Genomic DNA, 15067 nt, shown 5'->3' on the forward strand with positions numbered 1-15067 from the left:
TCCAGTAAGAATTTTTAAAAGCTATCTTTAGAAGCAGAGTTATTTACAATCAAAATTTGAAACTCTGCGCCTTCGCGTCTTCCTCTCTCCTCTTGGAATTTTTTACACACATAAAGGCTGCCACTCTTCCTCAAAGCCCGCCCACTGAAATGTCAGCTGACGTAACTCTTCAAGAGTTTTTTTATTTATCGCTGCATGCCGCAACTTCCGCCCTGGCGCAACTGGTGCGGCGACACCTGCCGTCTGCACCACGCTTGCCGTTCTTCAGTGCAACTCCAAGTTTCGTTTCTGCGACAAACATTATGAGGAGCGACCTTGCAGGTAGTTTCGTGTTACTTCGACTGCGCGATGTGCGTCGGAGGCGTCCGGGCTCGCCTGTCCGCTCACCGATTTCCTGAAGATATTTTTCAAAGTCTGGTAATGCCATTTAGATGGGAGATGAACGGAATTCTGACTCCATTAATGCAAACACGCTTATCGAAGATGTCAAAAAATTGTGTACCAAGGGCCTCAAGGCGCCAGCAAGCGTGGCACATCTGGTCGGTCAGCCAGCAGCCATGAAAAAAAACGGTTACGTTTGTGCACCGCAATTCTCTGTAGATGCCTATGTTTTCAACTGGTATGTGGTCCGTAACTTAGGAGTCCCCAGCAAGATGGTGTCAGTGCAAAGACCTGATGCGCACAAGCGTGCTACTATGCTATTTCTTCCGACTCTGCCGGTGAGTACACTGTAAGTACAGAACTAGCTAGACCTGGTAATCATAGCATATTCTGGTAACATTTTAATCTACTAAGGGGCGCTGGCACACAAAAGAGTGGGTTTATCCTAGGAAATCACTGACCGTGCTCAACATAGACTGACACTGATTTTTATATCTTGCACTTATACTCTCCTGTCACACACAGAAATGCACCCATGTTTTCCATAAAACGCATGGGTTAGAGCCCAATTATAACTGCACTGAGACTGATGCCCAGGCTGCAGATGAGTTAGGCCACCTGGCATTCTTTATTCCATGCCAACATCACACTGGCATATGCATTAAATTTCGCCTCCATCGACTTATGACCACCGCTGCCATGGTCTAACTCTCAAACATTGGCAACCTTCAGGTACAAAGATACGCAAAGTGCTGTGCGGGCACCTCCAATTTTTCTTTTTATTAAAGGAAGCTGTCCGTATCATGTAAATAGGAACTTACATTTTGAAATATAAATGCAAGCTGGACAGGCTCTGTCCCACCCAGCATTGCAGCTAATACTTGATACTATTCTGTTATAGTGCACCTTAAATTTGACATTCTTGTAGTTCTGTGTGTTGTGAATGCACACAGGCAATTAGGCAAACTGTAAAAACATAATAGAGCAAACCAGCAGTTTTTAATTTAGTTATGCCATTTTTACATGCTGGAACAGACTCTTTAAAGGACAAGATTTTAGCCGGTTTGTAAGAAGCACCAAGATATGCTACACTTCTTTTGGGTGAGAGCCGCTAACAGAAGGATGAAGAAGAAACTGAAATAAAAAATAATATTAATATGTGGTCCTACAAATGAGGAATGTAGGATTTTAAATTAGTGAAAATGTTCAAAGTGCAGTAGAAATAGATTAGTTCAAGGTGAATACATCTTCACTAGACACTAGATGGATACATTACAATGCACCGAAAAATGTGCAACATGAAAGCTTCAGGGGCAAGCAAGGCAAAGAGCTTTGTACAATTGCATCAAGGCCTATACAGCTGATTTTGTTGAAGTCACAAACCAGGTGCCAAAGAGGCAGCAAACTTCTGGTCATTGTAATAGAAGCTCTTCCGAGCACATCGTGTTCATTACGTTCAAGCAAGTGGAGCACGCTGGCTGTTCCATTTACAACCGCTGCTTACATTTAGTGAATCTCCAACCGCAGATCCAGGTGCCACAGGCATTGCATACTTCAGTAGCTTTGACTTTCTTCACAATTGAACATAATTTCACAAGTAATGAATATTACACGCTGCGTACATTGCCGAAACAAGCGCACTGCCAAAGCGTACAGAAACCGACGGGTAGACACACCAGAATCAGCCAACGTACTCTTCGAGAGACTCCCGACAGATGGCGCAGCCATCCCGCTCGCTCAACGTACTGTACTGATTTCAAAATGCACTACACTAACGTTGCACATGCTTGTGTTGTAGCACAATAGTGATGTAATAATCACGTGAATATTTTCGTAATGGTTGCAGGAAATGATCTCCCATCGTCCCCTTTAAGGTCGGCTTTCCCCTTCGGTATTTACTCGAGCTATCGTGGAATGGCGGCAGCGTCGCAGCACCACCAGCGCCATCCCCGACTTAGTCACCGCGCACGCGGGCAAAGCCAAGTCTCTTCGGCCTGGGGAACTCTACGCGAGCGGACGCATCCTCACGCGACTCCGCAGACACCGGCGAGGCGAAGGCCTCGCGGGACTTTTCCCACCTGCTCGCCCTGTCCGGCCTCTGAGCTTATCCCCTGCCCTAGTGTGGGTGAACATTCGCCCGTAGCCCTTCTGGTGAGTCGGACGACTTAGATTCATTAGCGTGTTTTATTGCTAGCTGGCGTTGTTGTTATTGCAGCAATAAATGCCTGTTTGTTGCCAGTACGTGTTGTCCCTTTGTTCCCAAGAGCACGGCCCACAGTGGTGTGCATGCGCTCGGTAGGGCACGTGATCACTGGGTAGGGTCGGGGAAAACGCATTTATCCCCCTATTACAACCCCACATGGTATAATATTCCAGAACACGATCAGAGAAATCTACGACCTTATTCTGCTGTGCAGTGAGCTGATGCATTTCGGCGTTGCAGCTTTGTCTGCATAGCCACAAAAACCATAGTGGCAAATCATCGGATGTAAATGCACAAGCATAGTAGGCAACATAGCTTCAGATGCATTCAGCCAACAGCGGAAGAGGTCCAACAGCTACAGTTCACATCCAATGCGCATCACGAAAAAGTACAGAATCTGTCATCAACAGCACAACACTTTCCTCAAGCCTTCCAAGTGATTTTCACCTACTCTACAAAAGAGTATATTAAGTTGAAAGCGCTACAGTATTCCATCAACAGATTCACATGGACATGATGCCCACAGAAAGCCTGCCATGCGAGATTCTCTGGTTAAAAATGAAATCATAGACGCCGCAGATCATGAAACAGCGCATAATGCTTTGCATGCCTTGATTTGCATGTTCAGAAATAACAGTGCAGCTGCCGTCTCACTAGGTGCCACACAAAGTGCTTCAAGCACTTATCACATATGACAGGAAGGAGCGTTGGTAAGCTTTCTTTGTTAAACACCTATGAAAGTATTGAGCCTAAAACGGAAACATATGCAAAAACCAGAAACTGAAACCACGCTGAAGCTGCTAGCAGGGTTTCAGATGTATAATGGCTGAGACACTTTCTGTGCACAACCAGAAGTTATGCCAATACTAAGACGAAATAGAAAACATTGCTTTTTTTTATTGCAGTAAATTAAACACTGCCAGGCATACATTGCACATCTCTGGGCCGAAATGCAGGTTTCAGTGGCAACGCAGACTGATGACTGTCTTGCTGTACTGCCAACAACTGAGGATTGCTGCACTACAACTTAACACTACCTAGCAGCTTCATACTGCCTTGTAGGTCAACTCCAGAGCCACCAGGTGACAAAATGTGCCTGGAAGAAAAGGTGGTGGCAACAGATTACCTATCTCAGCATCCTGGGATCATTACATCACATCCTTAAATCAAAGCTCAAGCATCAGTTGACAATTAGTTACGTGGATGATGTAGAGAGCGTGAAATATAATAAAATATGACAAGTATTCCTAAAATAAAAAAAAAAATGTGTACATTAATAACAATGATGTTTTGTAGACGTAGTCACATGTGGTACCACAGTGACAGTAATAGGGTTTCATTGTAAAATGGTGCCTGAGTTGTTTTTATGCAATTTTAGATGGCAAACTAAAATTGAAAAGCCTCTTTTCTTTGATCAGGGTGTCTACCAAACTGATGTTTCCAAATTTCTTGAGTTTTCCAGGTTTTAGAAACTTTACTTCGTTTTATGCTAAAATGGGCTGACACAATGCTTCCTGATGCTATCCCTCTCCAGTAAGCTTGTTAAACACAATTTAATCCCATTTGAATAGTAAGGAGAAGCATTTATTTCATTAAAGAACAGAAGGGAGAGATTAGTAAAAGGCATAAAGAACCAAATATCTATTAAAAGAAATGCTAAACAAACTGCAAATCAAAGCAAACATTTTCACATGAAATAAAAGGAAGATGCATGTGGAAACACAATATTTTCGAATGTGAGATATTTCTATGTACTGATAGCAACCACACTTGTATGGGAACCGAACTTTAGCATCACAAGTGAGATTTTCTCTCAGCTATCATGAAGTCTATTCCGACAAATTGTACATTATAGACATCTAAGTTAGTTTGTATAACTAAATGAGTGACAAATCACAAAGGAACACTGGAAAGTCAACCTCAACCAACCTTTCTGACATGCTTTCAGTAGTGCAAAACGCCTCAGTGTTGTTTCACTGCTTTAGAGAGTTTATTTTCATTTGGATGAGGGACGCTTGCATTTGGGCGTCAGCCAACACTTTGTTTTTTGAGCTCAAGTTCCTTCACAGAAGTGGCAGAACGCTTCCTTTCCTGTTCCTTGCTTTCCAGCTTCCACCGTGCATTAGCCCCACGCATTATTTGGAGCATCCTCTTGGTCAGCTGTAAGCTGGCAACTTGTCTTCTGACTAATGGTCTGTATCTGTATTTTTATGCACTTTATATATTCAAGCTAATAAACTTTCACTTCACTTTCAACTCTTCTAGCAGACAACACAGCGTCTTAGACGATTTGCTGGGTGACCAAAGATTGCTCTTTGATTGCTCTTTCTGATTTTCAACAAGACACTCCTTGTTGGCAGAAAATCCCCGCTCAACAGCCGCATTTCCGTGCGAAAGAGTGAGAATTACCTTCACAAATGTGTACAGTTCCTTATTTTAAGCACAGATACCTGCCCAAAGAGCATCCAGTCGGTGCGTGCTCCTGTAGAAAGTTTTCAATGCCACTTGCATCGAGTCTAGGGAGCATGCATGCTTATAAGACGGCATAGCTCGATCGACTTCCATTCCTGTGATCCATTGGTGCTCCGTCAGAACTTCCAGTGCATCAGCTAGATGCCTTTCTTTGAGATCGGGAATCAGCGCGCATGCGGGATCCAGAGATGGTGATCCCCTCGCAAGCTTGAACTTCAACGGCCGCCTCTCCGCGACCTTTTTGCCGCAGTTCTTCACAAAAGTGGTGCAGTCCCTTTTGAACCCAAGGACAGCCAAATCTGAAAGTTTTGGGGCCTTTTGAAGTGCATTCTTTGTAGCAAAGCCAAGGTCAACCTTAGATGTTGCAGTAACGTTCGCAGTCAGGTTCATGTCCACCTTCATCAACTTGAACGGACTGTCCGCCACCATTATCACTTCTTTTTTTACTATTCTAATCATTAGTGATCAGAGAATGTTCTCCAGTGCTGCACAAAGAAATGGAAGCATTGTTGAATCGGTCTGTAACTGAGCCAGGAATGGTTCGTTCCTCCGCGATGCCAAGCATAAAGGTTAGCTTTGCAGACAGCAGGGGATTGCGAATGGCCGTTTAGACCACGTGGTAACTGGCACTGGAAGGTCGGTTGTCCTCGTTTTGACACAACTCGACGTACACTTTTAGATACGGAAAATCTGAATAGCTCTTGAAATTACACGAACATTTTCAAGCCACCGTACAGCGAAAAACTTCAAAGGGTAAATGTCGCTCCCAGTTATGCGTGCGCATTCAACGCATCAGGCAGGTACACATCTGAACAAGTTGTACAAGGCCCGAAGAAATTCGACGAGTTGCTACCCTGTTGCTGCGTGTCCTGTTTTGAAAGCACCGTTCACAATATAAAGGCCACAGCTTCTAACATCGAGTATATGATGGCCGTCGCTGGATTCACAACGTTCTTGCTTGACTTCACGGAGAAATTTATGTTTACATTTGGCCCATCCATAACAATTTTTGATCTTGATAGTCTATCAGTGGCACTTTTAAAAGCGGACACCAATTCTTCAGTTTGCGTGCGCCCCAGAAAGCATGATGTCAGGTAGCGCATTTTCACGCCCTGGTCTGCATCTGACCAAAAGCGAATCAGCACATCCATCTGCTCTTTTTTGTGCAACTTTGTTTAACGATTCGTCAAATGCCACGATGATGTGGGAGGCTCGGCTCACTTCCGACAAGAGGTTCTCCTTGAAGAAAGGTGCAAGGCCACAGACAATGGTATATCCTACCTTGCCTTTGCCAAGCTGCACTTTCTTGGCTGCAGCTGATGATGGGAACATCAAACTGAACAGAGAAGCCGATGCCGCGGCAGCAAGGAGTGATGTGCGAGTTATAACAGCATTCAGATACCAAATCACTTCAGCATTTATGACCTCCAAGTCACGCTGAAAGATATCCTTCGCTGCACGCTCGGGTTGCTCACCCGTTGCCATAGTTGAAGCACTTGAAGGCTGCGCAGAAACTAACGGCACCACTGGCCCGGCATTGGTTACAACAGCGGCCGCAGGTGTCAAAAATGAAGCCACAGAAGGTGTTCCGGCTCCTGTAATGGCCAGTCGGTGCTTCTTACTTTCTGCGTGACTCGTCACAGCTCTTCTTCCCATGTTGCAGAGCGAAAACTGCTTTCTGCATAGCGCACAGTACGCTGCGTTCGCGTTACTTTCGATGGGCCTAATCCAGGCTGCAAACTCACAATGTTTCGGATTCGTCCAGTCCTGGCCGTAAGTGCACTTGAAGGTTGCCATGCTTGACACGTCGCAATATCAGTGCGGATGGATCTGAGAAAACGCTGCACTAAGTCACAGTTCGGCCAAAGTCCGCCTCTGCTCTCACACTGACAAGGGGAAACAAACAAAGAAAATTAGTTGTGGTTTAAGTCTGGTTAACCATAGCTGAATTGCGATAGCAACAGCGTAAGCTTCTTTTGCCTGCTACATTATTCCCCCATCACGCCTTATCAGTGTAAGGTGCTACATTATTGGGAATTGCATGAGAGTAGAAAACTGGGCAAGTTGGTATGGATTCATCTTGTTGTGGCACCACAGGGACGAGGGCAGATACGGAGCACCTGGTCTGTCTGTCTCCGTATCTGTCCTCGTTCCTGTGGTGCCACAACAAGATGAATTATTAGGAACACTTAAGTTCATCCTTTAAGAGTATGACTATCCTTTAAGAGTATGACGCGAGAGCGTAAGTTACCAGTTTTCTTCTTCGTCTGCTCCTCCTCCTCAGCTGTTTAAGGTCAAGCGTGGCCTCCGCCGGGACCACGCGACAGCTCTAAACCTGGTGCAGTATTGCTATCGCAATAAAAGACTGCAGCGAGCTGCACACGGTAACACGGTTCGCGGCAGCCGCCGGAGCATGAAGCTGCGCCGCTTGCATCACAGGTGCGATTGGTGCTACCATGTGTGTGCACTCCCTGGAGTGAAAATGGACGCTTCCATTTAGGCCGAGAAAGGAGCTGTCTATGGAAAAACACAACAAAATAAGGTGCTGTTGAACGGCGTACGTGCGAACCGTAGGCAGCCACAGCGCAGGGCGAGAGTCCGCTTTCGGCGCACTTTGGAATTCGAAACGCCGCAACGCGTTATGCCGCCTTGCTGGGATGGTCCATTTGGCACAACACGGAAGGCTGGCAGTCGCAGAGGGAAGGACGCGTAACACCATAGTGTACAATCTTGCAATGCCAGCCCGCTTTGTATACACGAGCCAGCATTATCGCGACTTTAGTTCTCTTTAGGTAAAACTGCTGCTAATTTTCCCTGATATAGGCACGAATTCCCTGAGCTTTCCCAGAGTTTTTCCAGATTATTCACAATCCCTGAGAATTCCCGGTTTTCCCGGTTGGTAGACACCCTGCTGATGCTGTAGTGCTCGATCTGTACTATATAAGGCAAAATCTTTACATTTCCACTATAATCTCATGGCATAATTTTGGTCAGTGTTCTGTCCCTTTAAGTGACAGCTTATACAGCTCGTTCGGTCAAAAAGCAGTCAGCATAGTAGTAGTACTAGTCAGCACCGCGTGTCGCAAAATAATCGAGGGCTGCATAAAAAAAAATTGTATCATGGTAATTTGTGTTTCTAGTGATTGATGACTGATTGGTGTGTGATGGATGATGGCGAATTAATGAAATTATTGTAATGAGCTGATGTATTGAAGCAATGAAAAATAGAAAAAAGGGGGGCTCAAAGGTGTCAAAATGCTCTGAATGAAAAGCCAATGCTTGATGGTGCTAATAAATAAAATATAGAATGTGTAATTGACCATTCACGATTAAAAAAAAAAAAAAAAGAAAAATGCCTTCAAAGGTGTCCAATGCTCAGAATGGAATGCCATTGTTTGCTGATGCCAAGTATCAGTGTATAAACATAAAAAAAAGAAAGCAGAAAAAGAAACCTTCCAAAGCAAAAAAAAAAAACAATGTTATCACGTTATACACTTATTGGTGAGGCAATCTCCATAATTTTTTCTTTTTTTACGACCACCACTGAGAACAGAATGCCGATCGGCACTGACCTCAGATTAATTAATTTTGGTTTTGCTTCTGCAGTGTTTGGTGCGAAATCGAATGCATTTTGTCATGCACTTTTACTGTCATGCGTTTTAAAAATTCTCCTGTGTATGATCCGGCAACACTTAATAGAAGCCCAGAATCTGCACTGACAGATAGAGTGACCAAAAGGCGCAGGTGATTCCAGGCTTGTACTATGCAAGGCCGAATATTACTGTTGTCTTTTACTACGAGACAACACAAATGAGGAAAAACACTTAAACGAGACAAAACGCCAGCTACGGTTAGGGGGATTTTCTAAAACAGCTACAGTAAAGGTCGATGCACGGCATCACATCAGTAACCTTTACCTATTAAACACCTGAAATATTTTTTCGTGTTCGATATGTTGAACCTGATGGATATTACTTACCAGCGCATGTTATCGCCTTGGCATGATTGGTGACGGTGGTGCCTCCAAAAAATTGCTGCACGTACGATGTGGTGCACTGCAGTCGTAATCCCGTAAATGCGTAAGCGGACTTCGAAATCATTCTTATATGGGAAATACAAGAAAAGAGAACGTATATATACAGACGAAAAGCACGCTACAAAAGCTAAAAATCCAGCTGTCACGTCATCGGCAACCTTGCGGGAAAGTTGCAAAGGCCACCGGCCCATGGCCGGCCACCCGCGTGAGACCGCAACTGCAAAACAAAAATCTCTAAAAGAACGTCATATGCTACACATCCATAATTTTCGTTTGCATGAACTAAAAGTTAATATTACAACTTATTTTGATTAACTACTATTGCATAATAGATGCATGACGTCTGCAGCAAGCGGACCAATAACCATTCAAAAACCCTAATACGTATTAGTGTTGCACAGGTGGGAAAGAGCAAAAGCAAAAGGAGAGAGCCCGCCAACTTTCAAATGCGACCAGACTCTCTAATGCGCATAGAGGTGTATTATGTTCATTTCAGCATGATGTAGCAAGTGAGCTATATTACAAGGCAGCACGGGTGGTGTTCTAGGGCCCCTTTAAGACGTGGACAGTGAAAGATAGGACGATACAGCACTGACTTTCACAGCTTATTTTACTGCAGTGACACAATGTATATGGGAAAAGTGGGAGGGAAAACATGGGGGACAGCTGCTGAGCTTGCATGCGACCAAAAGACAACAAAAGTGAAAAAGACACGAGATACTGTACCTGGGAAAAAAAAAGAGAAAGGAATGGCGAATAAACAGACTAAAAGAGTAACAAATAACAATATGCGATGACAATGTGAAAACAAAAAGCCAAAAAGGCCGTAAAAAGAAGAATAAAAATTACATGCAATAAAGGAGCCAAAAAGACCATTCAAAGCAGGACAAAAACAGCTAATGGCAAAAGGGCCAATAAGAGCTAAGCGATGTATTCAGGAATCCTAAGCATTAAAACTGAGATTAGGGCAGAACAACCTAATAGACGATGTGCAAAACTGCTTGGTGGTCTGGCAACACCGCAGCTGCAACTTCAGGTCGCCATCTTGGCTCGGTTGAGCGGTCGTGTTGTCAGCATGGCGTCAGCTGTGCGTGCTTTCTTGATGCTAGGGAAACTGTCACGAATATTTCGATAAGAATTTTAAAGGCCACGTTTGAGCCGCAGAACTGTTTGTACTGCTCATCTTTTGCCTACTGTAGGTCCTTTCTTGTCCTTTGAGCGCTAGCGTGCTTCCACTGTGTCTTCTGTTTCGCTTGAAGTTTTGCCCTGCCGTGGTGGTGCAGTGGTTAAGATGCCCGACTACTGTGCTGGAATACCGGGTTCGATCCTGACCACCGGCGGCTGCGTTTTGATGGAGGCGAAACGAAGTGGCGTCTGTGTGCTGTGTGATGCCAGTGCATGATAAAGAACCCTAGGTGGTCGAAATTGCTCCGGAGACCTCCACTAAAGTGTCTGAGTAGCTTTGGGACGTTAAACCCTACAAACCAACTAACCAAGCTTGAAGTTTTGCGTTGACAAAGGCAGGAATGGACACAGTGTGCGCGTAAAAAGGGGGCCAAGATTCTGGTAAGGTAGTGAGTGGTTCTTTTACGCTGCATGCACGTCCGGAGCAACTTTCGTATGCAGGAGCGCACTGCAGTACAATCGTTTGCGAACCTCAGTCAGCTATGTGGTGCTAATATCCCTTTTAGCCCTTTCGCTGTCACGAATGTTTCACGCTTCTCCCCCCACTGTGTAACCGACGTTGAAGCTGGCGCACTTGGACTGGCTGCTCCATCTGTCAAATCTTTCTACAAGTCCATATTTTCGCCCTGCACTGTGTTGGTAAGTATACATTGAAGAGTACGGAGCGACCGTGCCCATCCCCACCACCTTCTTTGCTGGGAGCGCGGTTGCTCTGCACCCTAATCTCCCTCACCCGAAAACTGTCAGACATCCCGCATCTGAAACACACCCTCTACGCTGACGACATCACGCTATGGACAACTCACGGCAGTGACGGCGGTATAGAAGACACCTTACAGGAAGCAACCACCCAGACCGAAAATTACACAAGGAGCATCGGACTTTCTTACTTCCCAGATAAGTCCGAACTGCTGCTCATCCGCCCCAAGAACCACCATTCCACCCACTCCCCTATTACTATTGAACTGAATGGCAGCCCAGTACCGGAGGTTGAAACCCTCCGCGTATTAGGCCTACACATCCAGAGCAATGGTAAAAACACCACCACCCTGAAGAAACTCAGGCACGTTGCAGGCGCGATACTGCACCTCATCCGCATAGCTTCGGGCCACCATAGAAGCATGAAGGAGCGCGACCTTTGTCGCCTCATCCATGCCTTCGTCCTCAGCCGTGTGCTTTACACTACTCCTTACCTACAACTGTCCAAACATGACATAAACGCTTTGAATGCCTTGATCCGCAAGGCATATAAGGTCGCACTTCACCTTCCCCTCAACACACCCACAGACAGACTGCTAGGCCTGGGTCTACACAACACGATTGGGGAGCTCGTGGAGGCCCACTGACAAGCCCATCAAACTCACGCAAACATCCGCTGGACGGTATAGCCTGGCTAACGACCCAACCCTTCTCTCCATCCCTCGACACAACCACCAAGGACTACTTATCCATCCTACCATGATCAACGCCGCACAGCCCGTGCAAAGGCGCTCTACCGATATTAAGGCGGTGAGTCGGACGCCATATGGGTTGACGCTGCATGCACGGGTGATGAAGCGACCGGATTCCTCCTCATCCCCTCACAGTACCTCTCCCCCTAGACACCTCCCCAGAAGCTGCAGAGGAAGCTGCCATTGCATTAGCCATAACCCGCACAGAAGGCCAGTACATTTTAACAGATTCAAAAACAGCAATTCTAAATTTTGCACGAGGCCAAGTCCATGTCCCTGCTTTTAGCATACTGGACTCGCCCGATGCACCCCCGCACGGCCATGTGGAGCCGATATGGGTGCCTGCGCACTCCGGGAATCTTGCAAACGAGGCTGCCAACCTTTTAGCTTGAGGTTCTTTAAACCAAGCTCAGGTGGCCTCTAATCCGGGATTTACGAAGGAGTGTATGCACTCGTTCAGCGAGCTGACGCAGCCTCGCGCCAGCTTTAACCCACACCCCACCCCTCTCTAGACAATAAGCACGCAACACTATGGCGCAGACTGCAAACATACACTCTTCCTTCACCCCTTACCCTTTCCCGCTACCATCCCTCCTTCCACACTCCTGCTTGTACCCTTTGCCCCTTCCCTCCACATACTCTCCCTCTGCCCGGCGGACCCTTCCCCGCGGGGCCTAGAGCAACTGAAGACCTGGGAGGACTGGGAGACCCTGCTGCGTCCGGAGAACCCGACCCTGCAGACCATCGCCATCGGCCGGGCTGCCAGTGCTATGATCCTGAGGGACATAAACACAAACACTTGAATTTCAGTGGGGTCTGGACACAAGGCTTGCGCGCCCTGAATTCCTATGTGTAATGAAGATTTTCTCTCTCTCTCGCTCCGCGCGCACTACTCTCTCACGCTAAGTGATCATGGGCGCTGTGCGGTTACGGGTTCAAGGGTTGTTCTGCCATCTGCCGCAGGATTGCAGGTTTTTATTCTGTTGGTGTGTCTGCTACGACGCATCAAGTTCAAGGGCGCGCGCCGTTGCCTCTCGACACATGACTCGATCGCTGCTCTCTTGCCACGCCCTTGCTTGAGGCTAGCAACAGCAAAGGAAGTTGTTTTAGCCGCTTTCCACCTCCCTCTGTCATCTTGATTTCACAACTTGCATTTCTCTCTGTTGTTCGAGCCATCGAAAGTGCGCCCTCCGTGTGCGCAGTTACTTTGGATGGCTGACCGACTGCCGAATGGAGCGATGGCTCTTCTGATCATGAATACAAGCCGAGCTCGAATTCGGACTCTCAAGCAGTATTGAGCAGTGTTTTTTCTTATACTATCCTCATTTATCTTATTTCTAGCCAGGCTGATGATGATGATGTTAATTAACAACACCTGCAGAATGTGCATATTCTGTTGACTATGTTATTTTTATAGCAGTCAATCAAAAATAAATCGTTATGCCCGTCCCATAGCGACACTGGGGGTGCGGCACGGCCAAAAACATCCAACAGCGAAAAGGTTAAGTACAACGTGCGATGCCCATCGGCTTTTCAGCAATCGGCTTTTCGAGACCGATGAGCTTTTTTTTGTTGGTTTGAGCTGTTTAGCTTAATTCTGGGAACAGGTGGACATCATTCACAATATTGCAAGCAACGTCGCAGTTGTTTCTTAATTAATATTGTAGTGGCCTTCCCTACTACCATGAAAAGCATGCTAAACAAATTAGCATACGGCAGCTGCTATTTGGGCTCAACCATGTGTGCAGCTAGGTGTGAATTCTGCATGATCTGATGGCTTCCTACGGTTAATTTGTCAACTACCTGGATTTGGCTTTGTCGCAGAGGATGATGTCGCCGATTGTCGCAACAATAATAAAATTGGACTACTCGAAGAAATTTCAACATACTATCATACCTTGAAACACGTTTCTCGAATCCGGTATGATAAAATAACCAATTAACCATTTTTTAACAAAGTTAAACTGAGTGAATAATGATAGCAAAAACCCTGAAAAAAAAAAAAAAAATGACCCTCTGCACATGAGTTTCTTTGCACATAGTGAACTAAGCAAGTAGGTTATGAGTGCACTTGATATAGCTCATGAGGTGTGTGACTGAGAGCGTGTAGCTAGCTTGAGGAGGGATATGCTGGGAGAGGGCAAATATGCTCTGCCTGAGGCTTTTGATAACAGATAAGAAATGACATATTCTGCATCATATTTTTAACACGAATGGCCTGCAAAGGTTTGTGGGAAATGAGCACAGGAAGTAAATGAGGTGTATTGAATGGTAAAAAAAACGCAAGGTTGGCCTGGTTAGCGTGGCTATGTTTACCCAGCACAAGGCAGCAGCGGTTTCGTTTGTGGGTGCGCTAAAAGATGTTTTCACATTGTCATCACATTTCACTGCTTCCAAAGACAGTCTTTTCCTAAAGGTGTGCTGTCAATGTAGGTTCTTTCATGCCAGTGCTGTTTCCTCTGCTTTCATTTCCATGGGGTCACACAAAGCAGAATATGAGCGCATGCTGCACCAAAATTATAATTACCTCAGACATGTAGAGCACAGTGAGGACCGAAAAAAGGCCCACAAACTTGAGCACCACATAAAGGTGGTGCAGTGGATTGGCTTCGGCCGAGGCAGCTGAGACGCGTGGCAGGCTACCAAGGGTGGCAGCTACCACCATGAACCAGAAGGAGACGAGGGGCACAAAGTAGTAGAACTGGTAGGGCCGGTTCATGCACAGGCAGAGCAGCACCACCAGAAGGTTGGTGCGGAAGAGCACGCGCGCCAGCCGCAGCAGCCCATAGTCGGCCTGGTGCCAGAAGTACGAGAAGTGGCCATAACCCGCCAGGAACAGGTAAGCCGACACGAGCACACGCACGTGCACGTACACGGGCAGCACCTGGCTGGCGCCTGTCATGTGGTACACCAGCAACACCAGCTGCATCCAGCCCTTCCACTCGTCCGTCTGATCACGGTGCAGCACCTGCGTCTGCTGGCTCTCCTCGGTGAAGAACAGGCCCAGGGCAAACACATAGGCCACGGGCAAGAAGAAATTCAGGTGCGTGTAGTACTTGTTCTCCTTCATAAAGAAATTGGTGCGGTCACAGAGAAAAAAGTAAGCCATGATGAGGCCCAGCCGCGACAGTGGCTGCAACACCTCCTGCAGGGGGTCAGCTGCAGGCCACAGACGCTGCCGCACCGCCAGCACCAGGGTAAGCACCAGGCTGCATTAACACCATGATTGCTAAATGAAATTTAGTCCCGCTAAATACTGCTAACTATAGTGGAACAAAGCAATATTGAAGGAATGCAACACTAGAAAAATTTCCAAAAATTATTAGCGCAAATAATGTC

General features: G+C 46.3%; 2 protein-coding genes across 3 annotated transcripts in view; both read right to left on the bottom strand.

Annotated features, from left to right (window-relative positions):
* LOC146206971 (uncharacterized) overlaps positions 1 to 15067 on the bottom strand; it is a 138765-nt gene that overhangs the window by 46922 nt on the left and 76776 nt on the right. The gene's annotated exons all lie outside the window — the stretch shown is intronic.
* LOC146206973 (N-acetylneuraminate (7)9-O-acetyltransferase) overlaps positions 1 to 15067 on the bottom strand; it is a 61272-nt gene that overhangs the window by 19961 nt on the left and 26244 nt on the right. For both annotated transcript variants that reach the window (XM_084588281.1, XM_084588215.1), the window contains exon 7: positions 14256 to 14937. In XM_084588281.1, coding sequence (XP_084444407.1) covers positions 14256 to 14937 — 682 coding nt within the window. The remainder of the gene's footprint in view (positions 1 to 14255; positions 14938 to 15067) is intronic.

This window comes from Amblyomma maculatum, chromosome 1, assembly GCF_055883805.1.
Source record: "Amblyomma maculatum isolate TAMU_Amacu chromosome 1, ASM5588380v1, whole genome shotgun sequence".
In the NCBI taxonomy this organism is placed as follows: domain Eukaryota; kingdom Metazoa; phylum Arthropoda; class Arachnida; order Ixodida; family Ixodidae; genus Amblyomma; species Amblyomma maculatum.